General features: G+C 54.5%; 11 protein-coding genes across 11 annotated transcripts; 8 read left to right on the top strand and 3 right to left on the bottom strand.

The window, feature by feature from the left end:
- Window positions 1-285: 285 nt before the first annotated feature.
- Window positions 286-1,821, top strand: EI97DRAFT_450539 (putative arp3, actin-related protein 3; the record flags this gene model as incomplete). Its single annotated transcript, XM_033800290.1, has 5 exons — window positions 286-320; window positions 381-403; window positions 459-733; window positions 781-867; window positions 919-1,821. 5 exons carry the CDS (start codon window positions 286-288, stop codon window positions 1,819-1,821), a joined length of 1,323 nt encoding a protein of 440 aa, XP_033653753.1.
- A 198-nt stretch (window positions 1,822-2,019) lies between these two features.
- Window positions 2,020-3,278, top strand: EI97DRAFT_52477 (transcription initiation factor IID, TAF10 subunit). The gene is made up of 2 exons (XM_033802878.1): window positions 2,020-2,475; window positions 2,526-3,278. Exons 1-2 carry the CDS (start codon window positions 2,218-2,220, stop codon window positions 2,949-2,951), a joined length of 684 nt encoding a protein of 227 aa, XP_033653752.1. The 5' UTR covers window positions 2,020-2,217; the 3' UTR covers window positions 2,952-3,278.
- Window positions 3,202-3,651, bottom strand: EI97DRAFT_377986 (ribosomal protein S19/S15; the record flags this gene model as incomplete). Its single annotated transcript, XM_033795641.1, has 4 exons — window positions 3,202-3,244; window positions 3,304-3,483; window positions 3,545-3,560; window positions 3,609-3,651. The coding sequence occupies 4 exons, from the start codon at window positions 3,649-3,651 to the stop codon at window positions 3,202-3,204; spliced, it is 282 nt and encodes a 93-aa protein (XP_033653751.1).
- A 130-nt stretch (window positions 3,652-3,781) lies between these two features.
- On the top strand, window positions 3,782-6,474 carry EI97DRAFT_494275 (DNA repair exonuclease; the record flags this gene model as incomplete). Its single annotated transcript, XM_033802383.1, has 8 exons — window positions 3,782-3,962; window positions 4,012-4,294; window positions 4,349-4,439; window positions 4,489-4,745; window positions 4,790-5,394; window positions 5,450-5,781; window positions 5,828-6,349; window positions 6,394-6,474. Exons 1-8 carry the CDS (start codon window positions 3,914-3,916, stop codon window positions 6,472-6,474), a joined length of 2,220 nt encoding a protein of 739 aa, XP_033653750.1. The 5' UTR covers window positions 3,782-3,913.
- Window positions 6,475-7,378: 904 nt separating this feature from the next.
- Window positions 7,379-10,557, top strand: EI97DRAFT_458697 (uncharacterized protein; the record flags this gene model as incomplete). The annotated part of the gene is made up of 2 exons (XM_033800933.1): window positions 7,379-7,481; window positions 7,652-10,557. The coding sequence occupies 2 exons, from the start codon at window positions 7,379-7,381 to the stop codon at window positions 10,555-10,557; spliced, it is 3,009 nt and encodes a 1,002-aa protein (XP_033653749.1).
- A 1,320-nt stretch (window positions 10,558-11,877) lies between these two features.
- Window positions 11,878-14,238, top strand: EI97DRAFT_52456 (serine/threonine-protein kinase-like protein nrc-2). Its single transcript, XM_033802877.1, has 5 exons — window positions 11,878-12,896; window positions 12,948-13,121; window positions 13,170-13,295; window positions 13,347-13,728; window positions 13,779-14,238. Exons 1-5 carry the CDS (start codon window positions 12,026-12,028, stop codon window positions 14,137-14,139), a joined length of 1,914 nt encoding a protein of 637 aa, XP_033653748.1. The 5' UTR covers window positions 11,878-12,025; the 3' UTR covers window positions 14,140-14,238.
- A 989-nt stretch (window positions 14,239-15,227) lies between these two features.
- EI97DRAFT_352548 (DASH complex, subunit Dad3) lies at window positions 15,228-15,578 on the top strand (the record flags this gene model as incomplete). Its single annotated transcript, XM_033794863.1, has 2 exons — window positions 15,228-15,296; window positions 15,423-15,578. Coding segments are annotated over 2 exons (225 nt in total), but the record flags the coding sequence as incomplete, so codon positions are not given.
- Window positions 15,579-15,758: 180 nt separating this feature from the next.
- EI97DRAFT_433609 (37S ribosomal protein-like protein S5) lies at window positions 15,759-17,401 on the bottom strand. Its single transcript, XM_033798430.1, has 2 exons — window positions 16,210-17,401; window positions 15,759-16,147 (listed from the first exon to the last, which is right to left on the bottom strand). Exons 1-2 carry the CDS (start codon window positions 17,294-17,296, stop codon window positions 15,927-15,929), a joined length of 1,308 nt encoding a protein of 435 aa, XP_033653746.1. The 5' UTR covers window positions 17,297-17,401; the 3' UTR covers window positions 15,759-15,926.
- A 262-nt stretch (window positions 17,402-17,663) lies between these two features.
- Window positions 17,664-19,397, top strand: EI97DRAFT_450533 (tRNAmethyltransferas-like protein; the record flags this gene model as incomplete). Its single annotated transcript, XM_033800289.1, has 1 exon — window positions 17,664-19,397. The coding sequence occupies one exon, from the start codon at window positions 17,664-17,666 to the stop codon at window positions 19,395-19,397; it is 1,734 nt and encodes a 577-aa protein (XP_033653745.1).
- Window positions 19,398-20,316: 919 nt separating this feature from the next.
- EI97DRAFT_52434 (uncharacterized protein) lies at window positions 20,317-21,282 on the bottom strand. The gene is made up of 2 exons (XM_033802876.1): window positions 21,252-21,282; window positions 20,317-21,144 (listed from the first exon to the last, which is right to left on the bottom strand). The coding sequence occupies exon 2, from the start codon at window positions 20,959-20,961 to the stop codon at window positions 20,413-20,415; it is 549 nt and encodes a 182-aa protein (XP_033653744.1). The 5' UTR covers window positions 20,962-21,144; window positions 21,252-21,282; the 3' UTR covers window positions 20,317-20,412.
- An 856-nt stretch (window positions 21,283-22,138) lies between these two features.
- EI97DRAFT_52301 (uncharacterized protein) lies at window positions 22,139-25,624 on the top strand. Its single transcript, XM_033802875.1, has 3 exons — window positions 22,139-24,062; window positions 24,122-24,620; window positions 24,667-25,624. Exons 1-3 carry the CDS (start codon window positions 22,481-22,483, stop codon window positions 25,397-25,399), a joined length of 2,814 nt encoding a protein of 937 aa, XP_033653743.1. The 5' UTR covers window positions 22,139-22,480; the 3' UTR covers window positions 25,400-25,624.
- The last annotated feature ends 341 nt before the right edge of the window (window positions 25,625-25,965 follow it).

Below are 25,965 nucleotides of genomic sequence, written 5' to 3'. Positions count from 1 at the left end.
ACCGTATTGATATTGATGGAAACTTAAGGATGATGGAACGTTGTCTAAATGCCAAGTGTTGAACGGTTTGCCAAGTGCTCCGCTGCGCCCCGGTTCCCGCCCCGACCAGAGAGATGGCGCGGCAGGCGGAATCCTGGCGGGGCTTGGTTTGGTTGGAGCCCACACATCCCCATCATCTCCGCCAACCCCTCTGACGCAGGCAGCACGCTCAATTCCCATCCACGCTTCTTTTTCTGAACCCGTTGAACCGGCCACAGCCTCTTCCATCACGAGGAAGCTGTCAAAATGGCGTCCAATACCCCGGCCGTTGTCATGGACAAGTAAGCTTCCCCCCAGCGTCGACAGACTTCCCTCAATCGCATACTGACAGCTCACTTCAGCGGTACGGGTTATTCGAAGCTTGGTTAGGACCACATACTCGCTCCGAGCTTTCTACAACATTAACGCCCTCGAAACAGGTTTTGCAGGCAACGATTCCCCATCGTTCGTGTTCCCCACCGCCATAGCGACGAAAGGCCCAACTGGTGGTGCAGGTGGTTCCGGATCAGGACGTCCAGCCGTTGCGAATAAGCCCTCTTTCTTGACTGGTGGTGCTGGTCCAAGTGGTCACCTCTCCGCCAAACGCGGTACCGAAGACTTGGACTTCTTCATTGGCGATGAAGCGCTCGCGGCCGCTGCGGGACCTGGGTATGGCATTCATTATCCTATCAGGCATGGGCAAATAGACAACTGGGTGAGCTCAGACGAACTTGGTAGTTGGACCATTGCTTACAGACATAGGATCTCATGGAACGCTTCTGGTCAAACTCAATATTCAAGTACCTGAGAGTGGAACCCGAGGATCATTACTTTCTGCTCACTGAGCCGGTAGGCTTCACTACTGTCTCTACTTCCCGGTAACTCCTAACTTATCAACAGCCCCTAAACCCCCCGGAAAATCGTGAAAACACCGCCGAGATCATGTTCGAATCCTTCAACTGTGCGGGTCTCTATATTGCGGTGCAAGCTGTTCTTGCACTGGCGGCCTCCTGGACGAGCTCCAAAGTGCAAGACCGATCTCTCACGGGAACAGTCATCGACTCAGGCGCGGGTGTAACACACGTTATTCCTGTTGCTGAAGGCTACGTCATTGGATCATCTATCAAGAGCGTCCCTATCGCAGGACGAGACATCACCAATTTTGTACAGTCTCTTCTCCGAGATCGCGGAGAGCCCGACTCTTCGCTCCAGACCGCCGAGCGCATCAAAGAGGAGTTCTGCTATGTCTGTCCAGATATTGTCAAGGAGTTCTCTCGCTTCGACCGGGAGCCCGAGGACCGTTTCCGGAAGTATACTGTAAACTACCCCAATGGCCGGTCCGTGCAGGTCGACGTCGGGTATGAGCGTTTCCTAGCACCGGAGATCTTCTTCAACCCGGAAATCTACTCGTCAGATTTCCTGACACCACTTCCCAACATTGTCGACAATGTGATTCAGACATCTCCCATTGATGTGAGAAGGGGTCTCTACAAAAACATTGTTCTTTCTGGCGGTTCTACGCTATACAAGGACTTTGGGAGACGTCTACAGCGCGACATTCGGCATCTGGTGGACGCACGAATCAAGGCCTCGGAGGCCAGAAGTGGAGGCGCCAAGAGCGGAGGACTGGACGTTCAAGTCATTACTCACAAGAGGCAGCGGCACGGTCCATGGTTCGGCGGCAGTTTACTGGGTCAGACACCAGAGTTTAGGAGTTACTGCCACACCAAGGCGGAGTATGATGAAATCGGCCCAAGCATAGTGCGGAGGTTTGCGCTGTTGGGGGGCCCAGGGAGCACATAGGATGGTAGGTAGGAATGGAATGGGCGTGCGTGCATGGAGGGTGATTTGCTGCAGTATTGACTTTAGCGCTATACCGATAGGCCATGGGACTTTGGAAGCGTAGAAGGAGGAGTCTACTGTTTCCTAAAGGATGAGGAACTGAACAATCTTGAATGAGGGACTTGCGCCAAAGTTGGCTGCGGCGATGATTGATTTTCCTCTATGCCGGGTAGTTTCAATGTTCCCCGCAGGTGCCTGTCACGTGATGGCGCTTGCGGGGAGCAATCTCACCTCCGCGGCATTGTCACTTCCATCCAACCACACCCACACAAACCCACTTCAATAGGTTCTTAAGCGGCCTCCGTTCCGATCGCAGAACATCTTTTAGACTCCATATCTTGCAGTGTACCCAGCGCAATGGAGGAGAGTACGCGACCGACGGTAGACAGTGCAGACAGCAACGCCCTTGATGAACTGGATGCTTCGATCGACGCCGACATCAGACCAGACGCGTCGCAACCAGACGCTATGAATTTGGACGGCGGAAATGACGTTGGACCTTCTGCACCGAACGGAATTGCGGACGCCGAGCCTTCACTTGAGGCTCGCATACAGGTCAAGAAGGACGCTACGTTGCGAGAGTTCCTAGGGAAGATGGATGATTACGCTCCCATTGTATGCCGTCCTTGACCTGCTCTTACAAGGGCGTATGCTGATTAGAGTAGATACCTGATGCTGTCACCAACTATTACTTGACCCTTGCCGGCCTCCCACCGCCGCCGCAGACTTCACCACATCTCGCCCGCCTACTGGCTCTCGCAACCCAGAAGTTCATCGCCGACATTGCCACAGATGCTTACCAGTTCTCCCGCATACGGTCGTCCAACTCAACAAGTAACAATCCGTTAGGAGGACTGGGGGGAGCAGGTGGTGTGGGTGGTCCACAGGCTGCCGCAGGTGGTGCTGGTGGAGCGCAGGGAGGCAAGGATAGCGGCGCGTCCAAGGGCATGAACCTTGGTGTCCAGCGACCAGGCTACGGTGGTGGTGGACAAGGTGGCAGCCAAGGCCGCACTGTGTTGACAATGGAAGATTTGGGTATGGCTGTTGGGGAATATGGAGTTAACGTCAGGAGGGGAGAGTTCTACCGGTGATTCCCTCATGCACGATCATCTCATTGCTTATAATCGGCGTTGCGCAGGCGGGGTATAGAGGCGTTTCTGGATCGGCATCAGCGTCGCCCGGCTTCATGCTTCAGGAGCCCGGTAGGAATTTCGGTCACAGGTCTGGGTTGTGGAGTGGTATTCCTCTGAAAAGAGCGCTCGTATTTCATTTTACAGAAGCTACAGGTACAGAGACCTCCCAAATGATACCCAAACTCCTTTGATGCACATGGCCCAACAGCTACTTGTTCTTCGTCTGTTTATATGTGAAGTTCTTCCGCGTCCTATTAGCAGAGTCAATATCGCTGCTCAATACTATTTGAAGGCACAGCTGGGTGCATACGGCGCAAATTCTCCCAACTTATGTCCAACCATGTCCTCCGTTATGGTGATGTCGAGGTAGTTCTTCCCATTGTGAACCTGGAATTTCAGACCGACGAAGTTGGGCAATATCGTCGCGGAGCGAGCTTGTGTCTTTATGGGAGCAATACGCTCTCCAGGCTTCGGCCGCACGATAGGAAGCCTAGGAGACGGTCAGTTATGGAAACAGACTGAGGAGCATTGAAGATTCTGTTGAGACGTACGGGAGAATGTTGGGGCCTTCAATTGGATTAGCAGATGCATTCGCCGCGATGCCAGCTCACATACCTTTCCAGACAGAGCGCGCGCGAAGCGCCTGCGTGGGAAACATGGCGACGGGCTGCAAGATGTTGAGGTGTGGATGGATTCTGATCAGATTCGGTTTAACGCTCATCACGACCACGTGATCTGGCGAGTTGAATGGAATCTTGGCGTAGGCGGAAGCGCGTCTCGCGTGGGACGAAGTCGACGCCTCTTGGTGAGTTGGTCCATTATCAGTTTCTTCGTTCTCCATTCTCCGTTCTCCCGATACTAAAATATCACCGTGCTTCGGGGCCATTGTGCTGCTAGAAGACGCAGAAAGCTTCCCTAATATGCCGCCGCGGCGACAAGCCCCATCATCTCCGGAGCCTCCTCCAAGAGGTAGAACTATCTCTACCAAAGTATAACCAGTAGCTGATCTCCGCGTCAGGACCGGACACAATCCGTATTCTCATAGCTACAGACAGTCATGTCGGCTACAATGAACGGGATCTCCATCGTGGCGACGACAGCTGGAAGACGTTCCATGAGGTCATGTGTCTTGCCAAAGAACATGATGTTGACATGGTTTTACATGGCGGTGACTTGTTCCATGAGAACAAGCCGTCCCGAAAATCCCTCTACCATGTTATGCGATCTTTGCGGATGAACTGTCTAGGAGACAAGCCTTGTGAGCTCGAGATGGTCAGTGACGCTAGTGAGAACTTTGGAGGGTAAATATGCGCTTCATCTCGTCTTCATTGGGCAGAGTGACTGACATGTATGAGCTATTTTGATCACGTCAACTATGAAGATCCCGACATCAACGTTGCGATACCTGTATTTGCGATCCATGGCAATCATGACGACCCGTCTGGCGTGAGTGTCTTTCAGTGAAAAGAAAGTATACCAATTTGACAGTGTACAGGAGGGATCATTCTCCGCGTTAGACATACTTCAGGTGTCAGGGCTTGTCAACTACTATGGAAGACATATCGAAACCGACAAAGTCTCAGTTAAACCAGTTCTGCTTCAGAAAGGCAAGACCAAGCTCGCACTCTACGGCATGAGCAATATCCGCGATGAGCGTCTATTTCGAAACTTCCGGGAGGGAACTGTCAAGTTCTTCCAGCCTACAGCACATAAAGATGAATGGTTCAACCTGATGACTGTTCATCAGAACCAGTAAGTAATCTGTTTGCATGGAAGACAAAACCTAACACTCGTAGCCATGCCTATACGGACACCGGCTATCTCCCCGAGAACTTCCTTCCCGAATTCATGGACTTCGTAGTCTGGGGCCACGAGCACGAATGCATTATAGATCCTACGTTCAATCCAGAGATGGGGTTCCATGTCATGCAGCCGGGCTCCTCAGTGGCTACCTCCCTCATGCCTGGGGAGGCTGTTCCGAAGCACGTTGCAATCTTAAGCATCACCGGGAAAGAATGGCACTCGCAGAAAATTCGTCTAAAAAGCGTGAGGCCTTTCGTTATGAAGGAAATTGTGCTGGCAGAGGAGGAAGCAATAAAGAGAGACAAGTTGTGGTTGAAGAGCGAGAATCGGACGAAGATCACGCAGCATCTCGAGGGAATTGTGGAGCAGCTTATCGAAGATGCTCAGAGAGAGTGGTTGGAGCTACAAGGCGAAGACCGCAGCGACGGAGACATTGAAATTCCTCGCCCGCTGGTGCGGCTGAGGGTCGAGTACACAGCTCCTGAGCCAGGGGAGTTCAAGTGCGAGAATCCCCAACGGTTCTCTAATCGGTTCGTCGACCGTGTGGCCAATACCACTGACGTGGTGCAATTCTACAGGAAGAAGCACACCGCTAAAGGTGAGTCCCTCCTGCTTCCATATGACTGAATCAATGAGACTCATATGTGCCAAAGCCGCCCTGAAGAACAATGCGGAACTGCCGGACCAGTCTGTTCTCAATCAGCTGTCACTCGATTCCGTGAAAGTTGAGAAGCTCGTCAAGGAATTCCTAGAAGCACAATCTCTTACTATTCTACCTCAGAATTCGTTCGGAGATGCTGTTACTCAATTTGTGGACAAAGACGACAAGCATGCCATGGAGATGTTTGTGAACGAGAGTCTTGCCAACCAGTTGAAGCATCTGCTGGAGACAAATGATGTTGACGAAGAAGACATCGTGGCGGAGATGGAGCAGTACCGGTCAAAACTCGAGCAGTTGTTCGCATCCGGACAATTGAAGAGAAATGTATGTTCCTGCCAATACTCCCTGGAGCGTGCTAATATGGCAACAGAGAAAGCGGAAACTCAAACCGAAGCCAGATAACTGGGACAGCGACATGGATGGGGAGTGGGCAGATCAACCTGGGGCACTCATTCATACCGATGCCGAGGACAATAACGATGACGAGGACCTCGCTGCAATAGCACCAAAGAAACCCGCGCCGCGAGGTAAAGGCAAAGCTGCTACGGAAACCCAGAAGAAGAAGGCTCCTGCGCCAAGGAAAGCTGCACCGGCTAGAGGGGTCCGTGGGAAAAAGAAAGTGGTGGAGGAGGACGAGGATGAGGACGAGGAAGACGAGGACGTTATAATGGTGGACGATGATGACGAGGAGGAAGAAGAGGAAGAAGAGACACTATTTGTTAAGCCGACCAAGACAACCACGAGAAAGGCGCCAGCGAGAACAAAATCCCCGCCGAAAAGAGCTGCAGGAAGAACAGCCGCTAAACAAACGACACTGAACTTCTCGCAGACATCGACTCGGCGCAGTCAAGCTCCGGCGAGGGCAGCGAAGAGCAAGAGGGTACAGGAGCCGGTCAGTATTCCGTTGCCAAAAGTTGCTTGGACGGTCATTGATAGCCAGAACAGAGCGATGACGAGATATCCGATGACGACGACGCATTTGAACCGGTATCCGCCCAACGTAGCAGACGCAGATAGGGATTGACCAGAGTTCGATTTCCAGGCATTTTCCACGTACCAAAAGTTGGGCTATATGGCTCAAGCATTTCAGCAGGGACGCATACAACATTGGCGTTTAGGTACTGGTCGATGGTGAAGCGACAGCAACGACAAATCAGGCTTCTCCATGCACCTTGTTTTACTCAATTGCCGCAGTGGGCATACACTCTACGTATAGCCCTTTGCCAGTGACAACAGATTTTTCCATATGACTTTCAAATGTTCCTGGAGGTGAGGGTTGGGCGTTCTTTCCTCGTCTGCTTCTGTCCGCAGAGCAGTTGCGCTTCAGAATCCCGTAGCAGGTCCACCTGTGCAGCTTTCGACACCCTCATCCATCCTTCTATACCTAGGTAGTGGTGTACAGAGCGAGTGTTTCTTTCTCAACCTTGGAAGCCATCGCCTGGGCACCTGCAGTCTATATTGTTTCCCGAAGGAGGAAGAGCACCCGCGCGCTGGTTCCCGCCCGATATCCTGCCATCCAACTGTGCCCTGCTTCCTCTCCTCAACACTCTTTTGCCTTCCGCCCTCTTCTTGTCCGTCTTCTTTTTCCGTCATTGCTGCACCTCAGCGCTTGGATAGCTGCACGCTCGTTGTTCGTTCCACAACAGCATTGAGGTATGGCTGCTGCTCACCAGTGGACTGTGGACTTCATCCGCTTCCATGTCCTCGCCTAGCGCTGCCTTCCCTCACTGTTGTCATGGGCTCACTACCGGCTTCACTCACAATTGGACGGGGCTTGTTGGCGTGTGCTGATGCAGAATGGCAGGATATTCGCATCACAATCATCTCTCGTCTTGTTGCTAAACCGAAATCCGCCGCCCTCGAAGCTTCACATATTTGGGTGTCGGTCCGCCTCACTGACCGAATCTGTTGTTGAGGCGTCATGCCCATGGCCTACACAGTCGAAAAACTTCTCGCCCTGCGAGACTCCGTTTCGGAATCCGCCGTGTCTATCGATAAATTCCCTGATGAAGATGTCATCAAGGGTGAGTGATCCCATGTGCCCCTATTACAGGCTATCTGTCCCCACTCTTCACCGAAGGTCTTCACCTGTTCACAAGTTCGCCGACGCAGACAGCGAGCAATTTCACACCCTCACTCACACCGATACGCTCATCTTCACCGGGCTAGAGCTAATATATCTATCCCTCATCAGAACACGTCATCCGTCCTACTGTATCCGCCAACATCATTCGAACAGCGTCCACAGCGTCTTTCGAGAAACCTGTACGAGCGTCTGCAACCGCTGCTGGAGTCTCCGCCGCTGCGACCAACCTGAAGAAGCCGTCGCCTTCTCCTTCCGTCAAGCGTGGAAAAGCCGAACGGCTCCTGAAGGAGCACGGAAGCCCTCCGGGCATGCGGGTCACAGCAGGTGGTCGAGTAGTTCCCAGCGATCTTCCACCCCTGAACAGTGGCGCACGCTTTGGAAGTAGCAATACCAGAGCCCCGAGACCGAGGAGTGTTGATCCCAACACCGGTTTACCAAGGCAGTCACAAGCGGAAAATCTCAACGCTCAGTTGCGGATCATCGGAACACAACCCGTCATTCAAGTCGGCGACAGGATATATCCCATTCAGGCTTACGAAGGTGGATACGCGATGCATCCTGCTGTACCTACTCCAGTTGTCCCTCCGGTCGTGGATCCCACAAAACAGGCAGGATTCCCAACTCCACTGTTTGCACCTTCGCTCCCTGGCCCACCGTGGATCCCGCAGAATGCCAACGCCCAGGTCCCTCTGGTCGCCAACAATGTTCAGGTTCTTCAGGAGCACTACGAGAACAAGAGAGCGGAGCTCCGCCAGCTCGAGCAGCTGGAAGTCATAGAAGGCGAGCGTCAGGGTCAAGCGTGGCGTTCCAGTGTGATTGCAAAGAAGCGGAGTCTCATTGTTGAGCTTGATGCCGTGCGGAAACAGATCAATGCCATGAAAGAATCTGACCAGTCGAAGGAGGAGGGTGGTAGTGACCCCGTTCAGACGACTAGTGTTGGATCAAGCTCGACTGTTCCAGCTCCAGCGCCGAATGCGTTCGTCCCACCGTTCCACCGTCCGCTTCCTCCGGTCATGTTCGCGAACATGGGGGTACCTTATGTATCGACTCCTAGTCCTTTCCAACTGATGTATCCGGCGTATGGCCCCACGGCGCCCCCTCCGTATCCAACTGAAACTCCGCAATTCGGTTCTGTTCCTGACAACCTGAACAACGGCGAACTGTTGGGGAAATGTCCAGCCTTGGAAAACGGCTATCAGATCAACAACGGACACACGCAGGGGGGAAGTACTTCGCACTCACCTAGTTCGACAAATCGTCGCTCACATGCTGTTCCAATCAAGAAACCCGATGACGACGGAAAGAAGAACAGTGCTTCAGCCTCAAGGCTCGATCCCAAGAGTCCGACTTATGAACCTGTCTCCAAAATGACGGGAACGAATAAGGATAGCGGTTCAAACCAGGCGCCTTCTACACCTTCACCGGTTAAGGAGTCTCCTTGGCACACCAATGGAACTGGCGTAGGCCAACTCCTGACGCAGAAAGACCGAGGGATATCTCAGAAGCCTAGTCTGTCCAGCATATCCACGACAGACTTCTTCCCCACCAATACGCATGAGCACTCGTCCACGAGAATCGCGCCGGAGAAATTACCGAAACAACCCTCGCGCGATACAACCAAGTTACCAGCGACTCCGGATAAACCTTGGTCTAACGGTCCGTGGAACCCACCGTCTGGCGGCCAGTCGTCGCGGGCGGGGAGCTCCACTCAAAACGATTCGACAATGAAGCTGACGTCCTGGCCAGAGGTATTCGGGAAGCAATCCCCAGTCCCGGGCAGCGGCCACAAGCCCCGAGCAGACGGTACCGGTGCACCTTTGTCCTCCAACACAGGGCGTAGCGACTCGGGCGGTCAGAATAGCGCAGAATTGAATTGGCCGGGAATTGCATCGGAGCCGGTTGTCCACCCTCCTTCAACTTATCAGGAGGGGTTTCAGGCGGGATTGTGTCACACAGGTCTTCCTGAGGCTCCGGATGTCCTTCGAGGCTATGTGGCTGGCCTGCTGACATTGCTTGACAAGAATGTCAGAACTGCGGCGGATTGTGGTTATACTGGTCATCTCTTCACCAACAACCATGATGGGGAGACATCCTCTGCCCGTTCGTCGCTTCAGGGGTACTTGCCGGGCGCAATGGCACATGACTCTGGGATAAACTTCACTGAAAACATGCGGTCTGCGAAGGTCAACTCGCTACACCTTGGGCAAACGCGCACGCCGGTATACGGTCCCAGAGCAAACGAACATAGTGTACAGATGACGTACGCGCAAGGAGTTGACGCTCCGCGTGATGGCTTTATGCGAGGCCCATCGAACGGAGGGAATTTTGATGGGTATAGACAGAGAGTTCCTGTAAGCCACAACCAAGTCAAAAAAGGGGAGGCACAAATTGACCTTGCACTGTCTGTCCATCCGCCTCTCTCCCAAAAATTCTCTGGAAACCAGATGGGCAACCGGTCGTACGGTACACCTGATTTGATGCAGCGATTCTTTCCTGCGGCGAAGGAGCACCCTCCAGAGGTTCACAAGACTGAGACTGGCCATGGCAATGCCATGAGAGCTTCTGGACAACAGCGACTTTCGGGACTGGACGGTGCGGTCGACGACCTGGAGGGACTTGTCGTCGATGCACAGGAGGAAGAGAAAGGTGTGGCGGGATCTTCGGATTCGGCTGAAGCTGACGCATCGTGCTTCAAGCCATCGTGTGGAAAAGGCAAGCAGGCGGCGTCGACTGCGGCTATGTCCAACAGTGGAACGACGTCGCCATCGAAGACCACGTCACCCAGAAAGGCTGGAGAGCACTCACCAGCCAAGGCCAGGCTCGAGCAAGTCACAAGCAAACTGCGACGGCCGAAGAAGGAGGATGTGGGAAGCATGTCGGCAGAGGAGAAGCAGAAGCGCACGGAGAAATGGGGCAAGCGATTCCGGCAGATCAAAACGAGGGAGGAGAAGGACATTGAGCGGTACATGCGAGAGAATCCTCGTCGAGACTCGGAGGAAGGCGCTTGTCGCTAGGTCCCACCGAGGGTGCTGCGACGTGCGGTCAGGAGTGGGAAATATGCGATGGTAGATGATGCCCTTCATCCTTCTTTTGGAGGCAATGGGGCACTGGACGTTGGCCGAACGAACTGTCACTCTTGTCATGTCTTGCTGGAAGGTCGAAAGTCTTTGACAGTCACGAGGCATGATGGCTAGGGGCAGTGGACATTTACTAAACAGCATTCTAACCCGATGGCATTTCCTAGGTTTCGACTTTCCACATGGCTCAGCGATGGGAACAGGCATGCCGGTCTGGCTTTGAGGGGAAGACGGGATGCCAATGTTATCGACTTGAGAGAGAGGCTCAGGTCTGCCTTTATTCTAGTATTTCCTTGACGATGGCGCCAGTATTGCATTGGACATGGGCAGAGGTGGTTGGCGGGCGGAAGCAACCCGGGTTGCGTGTGGACAGTGGACGTTGTTCTGCCGTGCACTTGTCGGTTTGGTTGCTCGAGCACATCGACGACACCGAGGACAAGGAGACGAGGGGTGGATAAGGATGATAGGATTTTAGTTCTGCTCACATGGTCAAGGCTATTATGATAGAAAAATGGAAGCAACCTCAATTAGATTTTTGGAGTTTTGATGGTGATGGCGTGTCCGCTACAGGTGGTTGCACGGCAATAATGTGGTGGTGAAGGTGGAATGTCATGGGCAAACGGAGATAATAGGATGCTGACCAATCAAGGCCGAGGCCCAACACGGGGCGACCAGACAAATGCAAGAGAAGGTGTACAACCTGCCATTCACAGCATAGATAGAATACTCTACACAGTACTTAACAAGTACCGGGTCCTTCTGTACCTACATCTCCGACAAGTACATCGCCGTGCGTCGCCGCTGCCGAAGCTGTCCCATCCTCTAACTACTCTACTCCTACGTTCCTACCTAGACCTCTTTGTAACCTCCTCCCCGTCTCCACTTCTCCACGCCGCCGCCTCCCACGCCGACTCCCACTCCCACTCCCACTCCCACTCCCGCACGTCCACAGCCCACGCCCACACCCAACCTCTGAAGGGCTGGGATTTCCGCCTCCCGTTGGCACCGCCATTTCCACCACATTTCCCTTTCTCTCCACACTCCCTTGGTGGACACGAGACAGTGTCCCCCATCCGTCCCAAAGTAACCGTCTGCTCCATCTTCGTCATCGCCTCACGAAACCCCTCATACCAGTACTTCAGCCGTCGCCGCCCGCCGCTAGACTATTGCTCCGCTCCGCTGCACCAGCCACTCACTGGGCGAAGCGTCCGCCGCGCCCCCCGGTCCCATCCAACATCTCCTCCCAACCCCAACACCGCCGCCAATGGCTCTTTGAACACCTAGACTGTTCCGCAATCTTACACACGTCTCTCTCACTCTCCCTCGCATTTTCGCCTGCCGCGCTTCCCAATAGTCCACTGCCGGCTACCTCGCCGTCCGATCCCCTCGCTGGACCGCCGTCATCATGACAAACCTGTTCGGCTCCAGTAACACCACGGTGACCGAGAAGCGAACCTTTACAGGCCAGCCAGTGTCGGGAAACAAGCAGATGTCTGGCTCAAATAGCCAGGTCGGGCAAAAGATCAAGAATTTCTTCCGCATCAACAGCCATGGCGCTGATGCCAAGGACCGCAAGCAGTCCGACGACACCCATTCCTCCACGCGGAACGGTCACAAAGCGAGCTTCCGCCAGTCCTTCCTCCCTCATATCGGCCGCAATCGCTCGGCCACTGTAGCTAGCGAAGGGAATCCTTTGGATGACGGGGTCTCCCCGACCGCCCACGCAAATCCTTACTTTCAACATCAGGGTCCTCCCGCCCTTCGTCACCACAACGAGGGTAGTGTTCCTCCGTCGCCGCCTGATAGCCCCTCGGTACCCATCATCGAAGGAGATGCTGCAGCTGGAGCCAACGACCAAGCGACCGTGGCTGGAAAGGAGGAATTGGCCCGGAAGCTGCGAAGGGTAGCCTCGGCTCCAAATGCACAAGGTCTCTTCGCGTCAGGCAAGAATAATGATAGGCCGCAAACCGCTGAGCTCGGCAAGGAGCCTCTGGTGCAGGATGCCAACTCGTCAACGTTGAGCATGGTCGAGTCGGAATCGGCCGTCGATTCCAACCGTCTGGTGCCCATCGATCCCTCCAAGGGCCTTCCCTCTCCCGGACAAATACGCAACGCCGTCGCTTTCCGTAGGACATATAGCTCCAACTCGATCAAGGTCCGAAATGTGGAAGTGGGGCCCGGCAGTTTCGACAAGATCAAGCTCATCGGTAAGGGCGATGTAGGCAAGGTCTATCTTGTTAGGGAGAAGAAGTCGGGCAGACTCTACGCAATGAAAGGTGTGTTTGGCTGGCCCGGCGTTCATAGATGCTCAGACTAACAGGTGGCAGTGCTCAGTAAAAAGGAGATGATCAAGCGTAACAAGATCAAACGAGCATTGGCCGAACAGGAGATTCTAGCCACCAGCAACCACCCCTTTATTGTTACTCTATACCACTCTTTCCAATCAGAAGAGCATCTCTATCTGTGCATGGAGTACTGCAGCGGTGGAGAATTCTTCAGAGGTAGGTTCGCGCATAAGATTGTAGGCCATGCCTTGCTAATCGTCGCAGCTCTGCAAACGCGTCCCAACAAGTGTGTAGACGAGGATGCGGCCAGATTTTACGCAGCCGAGGTGACGGCAGCCCTTGAGTACCTGCATTTGATGGGCTTCATCTACCGGGACCTCAAGCCTGAAAGTGTGTAGAACCCTTGGTGCACAGACATCCATGCTGATTTTCTCGTTTTAGACATTTTGCTGCATCAGTCAGGCCATATCATGTTGTCAGACTTCGATTTGTCCAAACAGTCGGATCCCGGAGGTCGCCCCACCATGATCATCGGGCGGAACGGGACGTCGTCGACGAACCTTCCCACAATCGATACCAAGTCGTGTATAGCGAATTTCCGGACGAACTCATTTGTAGGGACCGAGGAGTATATTGCACCAGAGGTCATCAAAGGCTGTGGCCATACCAGTGCCGTCGACTGGTGGACGTTAGGTATCTTGATCTACGAAATGCTCTATGGGACCACTCCGTTCAAGGGTAAGAACCGGAACGCAACTTTTGCAAACATCCTACGCGACGACGTGCCCTTCCCAGAGGGGTCGGGAGCCCCGTCGGTATCCAAGTAAGTTCTTCATGAAGGGACTACAGGGTCGGCTGCTGACTGTGGAACAGCCTGTGCAAATCACTCATACGCAAACTTCTTATCAAGGATGAGCTCCGGCGTCTTGGCTCTCGCGCCGGTGCGTCTGACGTGAAAGCCCACCCTTTTTTTCGCACGACGCAATGGGCGCTCCTGCGCCACATGAAACCGCCCATAATACCCCATCAAGGCCGTGGTGTTGAAACGCCCAACTTCCGCAACGTAAAAGAAAGCGAAAGTGTCGATATCAGCGCAGCGAAAGCCAAGGGCGTCCCCCTGGATTCTGGTCTGGCTACCCCCATGGGCGAGGTTGCAGACCCCTTTGAGGAGTTCAACAGCGTCACCTTGCATCACGACGGCGATGACCATGATGCAATTGACACCCATTCTTAGGCCCAGTTCCATCCCTGGATGTGCAGACGGCACATGCCGGTTTCTGCAACCAAGGCTTCTCGTTCTTTGTTTCTGGAGCATTCATTCCATCATCTGTTATTTCTTGTGCATTTTCCGTCATTGGGAGGCGTTGTGTGCGGTCCTCCTAGTTTCACACTCCTTTGCTGGTAGACTGAGGTACTCTCTGGTTGTTCACATTACGGCGTGTTCATTGCATTTTTTTCGTTTCCCTTCTTTCTTGTTCTTTCCTTTTCCCCCGCTCCGGGCTGTTTGTTCATGCGGTTCGCAAAAAGAAGGGGTCCGTTGGACTGGTAGGAAAGTTGTAGAGTGCCGAATGGAGTATGCGGGATTGCAACTTGCTCAGGGAAGCCATGCCATATTTTGTGGGGTTGAAAAGAGAGGAAGAGTGTTGACGGATGAAGGCCAGGCAGGGCTGTGGAGTAGAGGAATGGTAGAGTAGAACTATTGAAAATCTTCGCGAGTCGGTCCAGTGATGGCAGTTTCATAACATGATTGATGCATGGTGATGATGCCAGGAGATTCATCTTAGGAATATCTTATCTGATTGATCTTATCTTATCGTTTAGATCGAGCTTGACCCGAAACACGTTCCCGTGGAAGACCATTTGGAACACAAGCTTGGGACAACTTCAGAACTGACACCATCCCCAAGAGTGAATTGTACTCCCTTTTCTCAGCTCAATATAAGGAACTTCCGGCAGAGCTTCTTCGACCTTGGACAAGTCTACGGAGTGTGCACTTGTGTGGGTCTGCGACACCGAACCCACCTCTGTTACCCAAGCAAGCATCAACGGGTGCTGTACACAATTGCCCTTTACAGCTTTCCCGGTTGGATATCTCCCCCAGTCCTTCCTCTCGGCGATTGTTGCATTCTTTAATCCACGCACCCCACTTTCCGTCGCCAAACCGCACCCCAAAACCTAACGAATCTACGAACGGGACAGAGAAACCTTTGCGACGAAAGTACACGATACATAACAGTCCAACAAACCATGTCGGCGGAGGCAGCAGCAGGAGCAGCAGAGCTAGGGCAACCTGGAGTGACAGGAGGCGCCGTTTCGCCGACGGAAACACTGTCGCCGCTCGAGCAGGAGATGCTGGATGAGTATGCGCGGTTGGTTGGGAATTTGAATGAGGTGAGTAAACGTGCTTTCCTCTCCTCTCCTCTATCTCTCTCTCTCCTCTGCTGTCTTCTCCATCATTGCCACCCCTCCCGTAACCATGGATCGGTACCGGAGACTAACACATGCTTGTACACATAGATGTCAACGCTCCTCTCGGACCTCGCCACGAACCCGTCCGCCGAGATACTCGACGCGCTGCGCGGGCTGGAGCGCAAGACGAGTCTGGTCTTCACGCTGCTGAAAGCGAGTGTGTATAGCATTGTGCTGAATCAGGAGATTCAGGGCGAGGAGGGTGGGGAGTAGAAAGTTAGGAGGGGTTGAGATGGGATGGGATGGGCAGGTAGGAGGTGCATGAATGGGATAGCTATACTATAGTGGACGAGCGGTTGGGGATTTGGATAAGTAATGTGTACGGGTTGGGGGAAGACATGGTGTTTATGATACCCAAGACGGTAAATACGCGTTTCTATAGTGTCGACGTCCAAAATATACATATGCAATACCCACAACTGCCTGCTTACATGCTATACACACGGGCACCTCCCCTCCCTCCCTATCACCTATCCTACAGAATCTCCCCTCCCCTCCCTTCTCATAGTAATACATCTAGAGTTTGTTTGCAATCATTGTTCGAATGCACGTCTAATGCACACTGCCCCCATAGTACACCTTCCGCACATCCACGAGCTTCTTCCCCCTCCCCCTCGCAATCTCGTCCGGCAGCTTCTGGCTCGTCAACGCCTCCCACGTCGCTTTAATGACGTTCATCTTGTTGCGCGAGCGGGGCGTCTTGGCCGAGAGATCCTGCAGACCCGCCGCGCGGGCGAGCTCGAAGATGAGATGTTGGACGCGGAGACCGAAACCTACGAGGTCGAATTAGTCCAATCGGAACGCCACGAAGATACGTGACAAGAGAAAACCTTACCCGGCGGCCGCGAATACAGCAACACCTTGGTCGCGCCAATCTTCTTTTCCAACGTGCCGTAGATGGTGCGATTCTCATATCGCGGTACGGGCCGCATATTGCGTATCGCCGCCATGACGCTCTGCTTCCTGCCTTCCTCGGGCTCGACGCTCTTGCCCTCGCCCACGCCGAGCAGGCCATCCCCGTTGCCGGCAATGGTGAGGTAGTACATGGACCGGATCTTGCCCATGCGCGTCTGATTGACGACGCCGTGCACGACGAGGGTCTTTGTGCGAATCTGCCTCAGCTTGCTCTTGTCCCACCCCAGATACTGCAGCATGCGCTTCTGCCGCGGATCCTCCTGCTCCTCGCTCGACAGCCGCCGCGTCGCCTTTGCGAGCCGCGAGTCCAGCCGCGGCAGGTCGGGCAGGACGACGCTGTATCTCGGGTCCGCCAGCGCCGCCAACTCGGCCTTGTTGTTGGACGTGTAGATGGCGCGCGGGTCGAGCGACGCCTGCATCATGGCGCCCTCGACCGCCTGCTCCAGCTCATCCTGCTGCTTGGGCGTCAATTGTCCGTCGGGTAGACCCCCCGGGTACAGCTTGGCCAGGTTCTCCGTCGCAATCTTGCTGATGGCCGCGTCGCGCTCCACGGCGTTGGCGAGGCGCACATTCTTCTTGCCCTGGGGAATCGTGTCCCGCACGTCGAGCTTCTCGGCGTGGTCGATGATCTTGTCCACCTCGATCAGGTCGCTGTGGTAGGGCAGGCGCCAGGGGTCCGTCCGCTGGGAGCCTTGCAGGAGCACGTCGCGCGGGTCGATGACGGATTCAGCGGCCTTGATGGCGGCGAGTTGCGAGGGCGTGTAGCGGTTCGAGAGCAGCTGGGTCTCCGCGTCCGAGTACTTGGGCAGGAGGGTTTGGGCGTCTTCGTTGAGGATCTTGAGGTCCGAGGCTTTGATGCTGGGGTAGTGGGGCCGTCTTTTCCGTGCGGGACGAGGGGAGCTGCTGTGGAAGGTGCGTTTCGAGGTGCCTTTCGAGAGTCCGAGTGGGCTACCGGCTGCCGCAGTGGCTTTGGAGAGCAGACATCGCGCGGATCTGCAGGCGCTCATGGTGGTAGTGCGCCTGAGAGAAGGGAGGGGGTGCAAAGACCCCAATTGGCGATAAAGGGAAAGGAAGGGCGGCGTGGGAATATTAATTCTCCTCTTTGGTCGTCGTCCTCCGATGAATGGTGGTTGAAGCTGCTCCGAAAAATTGAATGACTAAGCGTGCCGGGGTTGGGCGTCGGTTTCCTGAGTCGCTGCAGGGGTAAGGACGCTAGTATGATCTGGGCAATTCACCGCTCACGACTTTTTTTATGTTCCGACAATCGAGTTTCATTTCCATAGGTTCATGATATCCAGATTTTCAAGCCCAGCATTGCGGACGCTGCTTGTGCGGAATAGCAGAAGTAGCTCGGTATTTTCGTGCTCCTACAGAATGGCATCTTCGGCGGCGAATGTTGCGCCCGTGGAGAGTAATGGGCTGGGACCTTCACAGGCACAGACGAAGGGAAAGAGATATGCAGAGAGTCCCTTGCGCAGTCAGGAGGAATCACGGGGAAGTTATCGGTTCAAGAATAAGAGGATGAGGAAGGGGCACGGTGATAGCAGTAAGATCCTCAAAACCAACGGGAGCAATGAGGAGGTGTTGCTAGAGGATGTCAATGCGCTGTTGAAGTCTTTGGAGTTGAAGGATGGGGAAGAGGCGAGGAGCGAAACGCCTGCGAAGGAGCTTCCGGAGAAGCTTACGGAAATCGAGGTGCGGATTGAGCAGATTTCGTCCACTGGAGACGGTATTGGGTTCCAAAAGGATTCGAAATCGAACCAGGTCTATGTTGTCCCGTTCACGGCTCCTGGGGATGTTGTCACGGCGAAGGTGTTTAAGCACTTCGAAAAGGAGAAGTACACCATGGCGGACTTTGTCAAGGTCAATACGCCTTCGCCGCACCGGGACGCTTCCCTGGTCAAGTGTCCCTACTTTGTGAGCTGCTCGGGGTGCCAGTTTCAGATGCTGCCGTACTCGTACCAGCTCGCACACAAGAAGAGCATAGTGGAGAGGGCCTACAGAAATTTCTCCAACCTCCCGCCCGAGCTCATCCCCACCATAGGAGACACTATCGGCTCACCCCTGGAATACGGGTACCGCACAAAACTGACGCCGCACTTCGATGGCCCCCCTGACGCAAGGCGAAGCGACGGTCGCAACGGCATCAAACGCACCTTCAAGGAGATGCCACCCATAGGCTTCATGAAAAAAGGCACCCGAATCACCATGGACATTGAAGACTGCCCCATCGGCACGCCCGCCGTCCGCAAGGGGAACAAGCGCGAACGCGCCCGCGTCGCCGCCGAACTCCCCAAGTACTCCAAAGGCGCCACACTGCTCCTGCGCGAGCACACAGAACGAATCGCCAAATCGGAGTTCGACCCTACCAGGGACGTCGAAGACGACAACACCGTCATCGAGGATAAAGGGGACGGCTTCATCTACAAGAAGACGTGCGTCACGGACCCCAACGCCAAAACCACAGAGTACATTGATGATTTCCGCTTCGTCAACCCAGCAGGCGCCTTCTTCCAAAACAACAACTCCATCCTCCCTCGATTCACCCAGTATATCCGCGAGCACATCCTGCCCCCACCGCCGCACAACATCAAGTACCTCATCGACGCCTATTCAGGTAGTGGCCTCTTCACCATCACCCTCTCGTCGCTCTTCGAATCCTCCTTGGGCATCGACATCGCCGCCTCCAGCATCGCCTCGGCCACGCACAACGCCGAGCTCAACGGGCTCCCCGCCACCAAGGCCAAATTCCTCGCCGCCGACGCCGCGGCCCTGTTCGCCAACATCTCGACCCCCGCAGACGAAACGGTTGTCATGATCGATCCCCCGCGGAAAGGCTGCGATGAGTCGTTCCTGCGGCAGTTGGTGCAGTACGGCCCCGCGAGGATCGTGTACGTGAGTTGCAATGTGCACACTCAGGCGCGGGATGTCGGGGTCTTGGTCGGGGGCATGGAGAGCGTGGATGGCGGGTGTGGGAGGGGCGAAGGGTGCTACGAGGTGGAGAGTTTGAGGGGGTTTGATTTCTTCCCGCAGACGGGGCATGTGGAGGGAGTGGCGGTTTTGAGGAGGAAGGACCCGAGGGGTGGGGAGGAGGGGAAGGTTGAGTAGGATGTCGAATATTGGTTGTTTTAGCATGGTTGGAGGAGCGTTGGGGGATGGGGTGTAGTGTACGATAGATACTAGGGAGTGGAAAAACTGCGAAGAGGGCTCTTCAAGACATGTTCTTCGAACGTGAGAATATGGTTAGACTGTGAAGGATAGTCACACCAAATAGCAATGTTGGAGACAATCCACGGAGCAGCTGCATTATTTCGTACCTGCATACCTAGGTACCTAGGTAGCTGGCTACCTAGGTATCAAAGTGCACTAATCATGTGACTCTCTCGCTGGGTGTTTCTCGCTCACTTCAAGATGAGCCAGTGAGCACTGCCGCATTTTCTTTCACCTCATCTTCCGCAATCTGGTGCCCATGTCACTAGAAGGAGGGCAGCTCCATCCTTGCCCATCCAACACCTGGCCTCCAAAAAGGAAGTCCTTCTGCAGCTCCCATCAGCGTATTACACATCACCCAGATCTAGGTCGCTGCTAAGAATAGTCGGCCTAATGAACACTCTTCCAGCAATCCCAGCAGTGCAGCTCAAATTCTATTAGATATTAAGACGGTATATAAAAACGAAAACTTGCTTAGCCATACAGGGCTTCAAGCTCCTCCACGCAGGGACCGGGCCGTTACGTCAACCCCAGATGAGAAGCTATATGGAACTCGTTTCCTGCCATTTCCCCAGGAGGGCAGACGTGCATATGTATGCAAGGCGGGAGGATTTGGATGCAGGTGCGGCGCACGTGAGAGGGGGACCGCGGAATCCATGGATGAAGCGGGGATGGTGGGCAGGAGAATGCGGCCGGGTGGTTTGTTCAACGTGCTGTTATAATATAGGGAAATGAGAAGGGGTGGAGATTGATAGAGGAGAAGGGAGAGGAGCAGGGAGCATGTGGAATGGATGATGAAGCGCTGTACGTCTACTTTATTGTGCCATGGGCGAGGCAGACGGGGAGGGTGCAGAGGTCCGAGGTGGTTAGATTGGCTTGACGGGGTAAATGGAAGACGCGGAGATGTGGTGAATTATAGAGAGAGGAGTTGACTATTTCTAGAGAGGACACTGTACGGTGTATTTTTGGCATATGCCGGGAAATACATACTAGGTTTCGGTTCCGGGCCGGAACGGGACAACGTGCGACAGGCGTGTTGATTCTGCCGGAGCCATTGGAAGAAATCTGCAAGGAGTCTGACTTGGGACGGATTTAGGAGTGTGCCATCTAAAACCCTGGGAAGTCTGGTTGACAAAGAGGGAGTTTCCGGGAACGAGGCCAGGTTTTTCATCTGCAAAGTGGTAAACGACTTGTACCTAATAACTCCACCGGTCAGATTGATAATGAGAAAGCCGTGCCAGTGGTGCTCGATAAAATAATCGACAGTCACGTGATAATCAGGTGGAAACCAACCCACTCCACACGCTGGGAGTATCCGATACGATGGAGATCCCTTTCTCATTCTATTCGATGAGCGGAAACTCTTACAGAATGCTTCCGTGAGCAACATTGCAGCGTGCTTTATATTTTCGCAAGTGATCAATCCAGGTGCGCAGCTTGGCAGGGTCCGAGAGGGCATCATTGGCCTCGTTCCGCGTCCCCAGGTGAAGCACCGCGATTGACAAGACACATTGGTTCCCTTCCCTCCTACACTCCAGGTAGCTTGACAGCAGCGATGCGGGGCAGCCAAGCTGGAGGGACGGCGTATTGGCGTATTGGCGTATTGGCGTATTGGCGTAGCAGTACTGTGTGCTCGGGCTGCTACCTACACAGTACTGTGTTAGGGTATGACCATTTCCGGGTGTTGGCCAACAAGGCAGTAGTAAGAAACGTAGAAACTGTGGACAAGGCTGTCTGTCGTGAGAGACTCACTTTTCACGACGACTGTGGAGCCCACAAATTGCCACACCGGCAATAATGATGAGTAGCTCGCACACGAGCAGCGAAATGATAATCTAAATAGTGTGTAGCCCTGTGTGCCCAGGCGGGGTGCCGTCTTATTAGATATTATTTACAAGTACAGCTCGTGCCTCGGGGCTCGGGGTTTTCCCTTTAGACTAGTCAAGGGAAACAAGACCAGCCGAAGTGAGCGAGGGTCGTAGTGTGAGAGGGCACCAAAAAATTCGCGCTTGGGAGCCTGCCTTTTTGCTCTCTGCTCCTACCGATACCCACTCCTACCCACTCCCACCCACCCACATTATTCTCCCCTCCCCTCCCCTCCGCCGCCAATATTCCTTTCTCCCGCACACACGACAAGGCCAAATTTTTCTTTCGTCGACCCGACCGTGCTGGCCTCGCCCGTCCACCGCACGCCGCCCGTCGCCCGCTGTCGTCTGTCGAGATTCCTCAGTGCTCCCCGCCCGTCCTCCCTCCCGTCGCTCTCCGCGCCTCCGTCTGACGTCGGACCCTGTGCCTAGAGCTGCCTGTGCAGTGCTCTTTTTCTCCACTGCCGCTCCATCCAACGCCTGGCTGCTGTCACCATTGCAACGTTCCCAGTCTGACTGCGTCTGTCACAAAAGGTTAGTCACTGCCATCTGCTCTTACTCTTTCTCAGCCTGTCTCCCCGTCCGCTGCCGTCTCCCCACCGCCGCGCAAAAAAAAGTCCCCCCTCGACCTCCCACCGCGACCGTGTTTGCGCTCTTTTGCTGTGAGCTCGCACCCGCACCTGCCCCCAACTCCCTGGCCACCACACAACTTGTTGCCTCTTTCGCCAAGGGATTTGCTGATCGCGCAAGATTCACCACGAGACGTGTGAAGGCCTTTACTGTGAAACACGCAACAAACCCTTCGTGGAACGACGACCTCGCCGCTGCTGGTCCCTTCCTGCGCCTTCCGCCTTTCTCCAAGCACGCACGTTGCCCCTACCAGTCGACACAATCTGCCCCAACGTCCCTACCAAGCCAGGTAGACCTCGCTGGTCAGCTCAAAAAGCTCTCAGTGCGGAGAGGTCGATAGGGCACCTCTCCGGACCTCAAAAGCCGCCTGTTGCTGGCGCACATATCCACGAGTGCTCCCTTGGGGCCGCGCGCACGAGCTGCACCTTTTTTTTTCCAGGCGCGAAGTTCGACCACTCCCACGCCATCTACGGCCTACCAAGCAACATGACAGCATCGACAAACCGCACCGGCGCCGACGGCGCATCTGCACCTGTTCCCTTCTCGTATGCGCAAGCTGCCAAGGGCCTCTCGAACAACGCGACGTCGAATCCCGCTAAACAGCCTTCTGGGACATCGACGCCGGCAAAAGACGACGCGACGAATTCCACTGCCATACCGCTTGCCTCAGTTCCTAGCTGGGCAGACGATGCAGAGCAACTCGAATCGCGCGACGAGAAGAGGGATACCCGACCCCAGAAGGTCCAGGTCCCGTCAAAACAGGGGCCTCAGGATACTGCTGCCACGTTTGCGGTGACCTCGCCCTCCTCGGGTGCTCCTTCTTCTATTACGGCCAAAGATGACGATGTCTCGTCCGTACAGAATGCATCCTCGGAGTCGACCTCCAACTGGGAGAATAAATCGCAGGCTTCGACTTCCGTGGACAAGATCTCCGAGTCTGGCAAGTCTTCTGAGAAGGCAAAGGCGAAGAGCTCGGAGAAGGGTCCCATCAAACCTTTACAAGAAGCTCCTGTACCTGCTGTGAATCCTTGGGCGCGCAGAGCAGATGAGCTCAAGGCAAAGGCAGCCCAGAAAATCGCTGCACCCAAGGTGAATACCAGTGTTGCCCCGGCGAGCGCCAACGCAGCACAGTCACCGCTGAGTCCCACGAAAAAAGCGGCTAAGGGTATCTCTCATAGTGAAGGGCAGGATGCGAAGGAGAAGGGCGTGTCAGGAGACTTCAGGCCGAAGGGACGAGACGATGAGAGAGCATCCTCAGGACGGAAGGAATCCAAAGCGGAGCTGGATTCGGACAAGGCGAGGAAGGGTTATAAAAGCCGGCCCGCAGACAAGGAACCCAGGGCCGCTGCGAGCGTTCTTCCTCTACCGCCGGATCGCGATCAGGAATCATGGCCTACACCAGACATTGCCGTTGATGAAGAGAGGAGAAAGGCGCAAAGCAAATCAGATAAGACCGATGTTGAACGCAAGGAGCCTTCCTCAAGCCGGCCGCATGGCAAACAGGAATGGGTGCCCGTTCCCTACACGCCCACCGTGGTCTTCAACACACCGTTACCGAGCACGATGTCGTCCAGACGGGGCGGCAGAGGAGGAGGCCGTGGAGGTTCTCAAGCTAACGGAAGGAATGGCAACATGCCTGGAAGCTCGGGAAGCGTTGAGAAAGATGCTTCTGCTCCCCAGACCAATGGAGACGTTGGTAAACGCGGGCGATCCGACGTGTCTTCCGGACGTGATTCATTTGCAAAGGAAGCAAGAGCGGTCAGTGTTGGTTCTTCCGGAGTGAACGAGTCGAGGTCCACGGTACAAGGAGAAGAGAAGCCTGGCAAGACAATGTCTGGTACGGAGGCTGATGGGCGTCGGAGGGTCTCGGTACCTGCAGAGGCCGGGTCAGGTTCCCAGTCTGCATCCCAGAACAACACCTTCCCCCGACAGTATGGCCAACGTCCAAACAAGGGCCGCAGAGGGGACGTCACTCATCAAGGCGAAAAGAGGAAGGAGGGTGAAGGAACCGGTCAAGGCAGAGATGCCTCGCACGACCGGCGTACTTCAACCGCAAACCACGCGGAGCGTAAGTCCACGCCATGTAACTTTCAACCCCATTTGAATTCGTGCTGACGATCCTTCTAGTTGCCGACGAAGGAGAGCGGAGATCCTCCCATCCGCATGCTGCCCAGAATGGACAGTCGAGACTTGCGTCGAATGAGCGTCGTCAGTATGGGTCCTTCTCCGGTCGTGACCGTGCGCGCGGCGCTGGGCGTGGACCGCGTGGGGCACCTTTCCAGAATCCAGCAGGCCACCAGTTTGCAAATGGCCATGCGAACAATATGCATGGCTCGTCCACGTTCGCAATGCGTTCTCCAACGACTTTCCACCCAGATCAGAATGCCTACTTCTCAGCTGGTAGCCAGCAGAACAGATCGTATCGTGGCGGCCATCGTTCCCAGTCTGTGGCTGGCGACGGTATCTATGGACGGGCTCCTGCTTATCCCGCTGGAGCACAGCAGATCCCTCCTATACAGACTTTCATGTCGGGCGTGTACGACTATCAAATGATGAGCCCAATGAGTGCAGTTCCCTACAGTCCCTACGGTTACGACAGTTTGATTACCTTGGTCACTACCCAAGTGTGAGTATTCTGGGACCAACCTACCTACACGAGCTGACAACTCTAGGGAATACTATTTCTCTGTTGACAATCTCTGCAAGGACATGTTCTTGCGGAAGCACATGGATTCACAGGGCTATGTCTTCTTGAGCGTGATTGCCGACTTCAACCGGGTAAAGCAGCTCACAACCGACATGGAGCTCCTCAAGTTCGTCTGTTACAATGCGCCAAGCATAGATTTCCGTGTTGGTGTGGATGGTAGGGAAAGGGTGCGCAGGCGAGAGGGCTGGCAACAGTGGGTCTTGTCAATGTCGGAGCGTGACCCGTCTGCCCAGAACGATGGTTCGGAATTGCAGAGTCCTCCGGTCCTTCACATGAATGGATTCGATCCGGCTCCCTATCCTGGGTACTCTACTTCATCGACAGTGGCGAATGGTTTCCCCGCTGGCAACAACCCGGAGACTCGGCTGCAGCAAGCAGACAGCACGCAGAATGGTGCATTGGATGGTCAGGCGCCTAACGGCATCAATGGTTTCGTCGGTGTGAACGGGCACTACGAAATGTCGACCAAGGCTGTGAGTGGCGATCCCGATTCTTTTCCTGACGCACAGGTGGAGACGTTAAGCGTCATTGCCCACATACGCGGGCAGCCGCAGGTGCCAGATCCACCTCTTTCTGCCTCAGGAACACGTTCTAATGGATCATTTGACAGTAACAACGATCTGCAAGATGGTTTGGAAGAGACACGTCACCAGCAGTTCGCACTGAAGGTCGACGGCGTCAGTACTGAACGGGGGTAAGCGCATTGGCTTCCGCCCTGACCGGCTGGACCAGCGCTGATGCCCACGGCAGTCATGAAAGCCGACCTCAGGACCGCTGAGATGCTTGAGCCCGTTTGCGCACTTTTCTTCCACTGTCACGCCTTATGGGTCTCTTCTGAGTCAGAGGCCGAGATGCACCTTTCGATTCACTCCCTTTCGATACCACTTACGAATGCTATACATATACCCATCTTCGTTTCAAAGCGCTCGAGCAGCATGACAACGCCGTCCATGGCACCTGCCCCTACGATATGGATGTCTTATATCAGTTTGGTCCCATTTTCTTGTCCGCAACTTCAACCTTCGATTGTATCAAGAATTCTGTCACTTTGCCCACGAGGACTCGACGCAACGAGATTCCTATATCGGCCTAAGAAACCTCATCAAATACTATGGAGAATCACTGCTACTCAGGCAACTGTATAGCCAATGGTCGCTCGTGATTATCTCGAAGTCGTCAAATCGGAAAGAGATAGCCACAGGCCTGCCTTTTTCCAGCTGTGGTCAGTTTATAGAAATGGTTCCCTCAGCCATCGAAGTCGGAA

This window comes from Westerdykella ornata (assembly GCF_010094085.1).
Source record: "Westerdykella ornata strain CBS 379.55 unplaced genomic scaffold EI97scaffold_11, whole genome shotgun sequence".
NCBI lineage: Eukaryota > Fungi > Ascomycota > Dothideomycetes > Pleosporales > Sporormiaceae > Westerdykella > Westerdykella ornata.
Note: the sequence above shows the minus strand (reverse complement) of the source record. Positions and strands in the feature narration are given on the sequence as shown.

What these genes read in the sequence shown, in the direction of transcription:
- EI97DRAFT_52477 (XM_033802878.1), top strand. Translation starts at nt 2,218, where the DNA reads ATGGAGGAGAGTACGCGACCGACGGTAGACAGTGCAGACAGCAACGCC. An exon ending in TGGATGATTACGCTCCCATT is followed by an intron (nt 2,476 to 2,525) that starts GTATGCCGTCCT and finishes TGATTAGAGTAG; the next exon opens with ATACCTGATGCTGTCACCAA.
- EI97DRAFT_52456 (XM_033802877.1), top strand. Translation starts at nt 12,026, where the DNA reads ATGACAAACCTGTTCGGCTCCAGTAACACCACGGTGACCGAGAAGCGA. An exon ending in CAGACTCTACGCAATGAAAG is followed by an intron (nt 12,897 to 12,947) that starts GTGTGTTTGGCT and finishes AACAGGTGGCAG; the next exon opens with TGCTCAGTAAAAAGGAGATG. An exon ending in CGGTGGAGAATTCTTCAGAG is followed by an intron (nt 13,122 to 13,169) that starts GTAGGTTCGCGC and finishes TAATCGTCGCAG; the next exon opens with CTCTGCAAACGCGTCCCAAC.
- EI97DRAFT_433609 (XM_033798430.1), bottom strand. Translation starts at nt 17,296, where the DNA reads ATGAGCGCCTGCAGATCCGCGCGATGTCTGCTCTCCAAAGCCACTGCG. An exon ending in GCTGTATTCGCGGCCGCCGG is followed by an intron (nt 16,148 to 16,209) that starts GTAAGGTTTTCT and finishes TCGACCTCGTAG; the next exon opens with GTTTCGGTCTCCGCGTCCAA.
- EI97DRAFT_52434 (XM_033802876.1), bottom strand. Translation starts at nt 20,961, where the DNA reads ATGATGCCCTCTCGGACCCTGCCAAGCTGCGCACCTGGATTGATCACT.
- EI97DRAFT_52301 (XM_033802875.1), top strand. Translation starts at nt 22,481, where the DNA reads ATGACAGCATCGACAAACCGCACCGGCGCCGACGGCGCATCTGCACCT. An exon ending in AACCGCAAACCACGCGGAGC is followed by an intron (nt 24,063 to 24,121) that starts GTAAGTCCACGC and finishes CGATCCTTCTAG; the next exon opens with TTGCCGACGAAGGAGAGCGG. An exon ending in ACCTTGGTCACTACCCAAGT is followed by an intron (nt 24,621 to 24,666) that starts GTGAGTATTCTG and finishes TGACAACTCTAG; the next exon opens with GGAATACTATTTCTCTGTTG.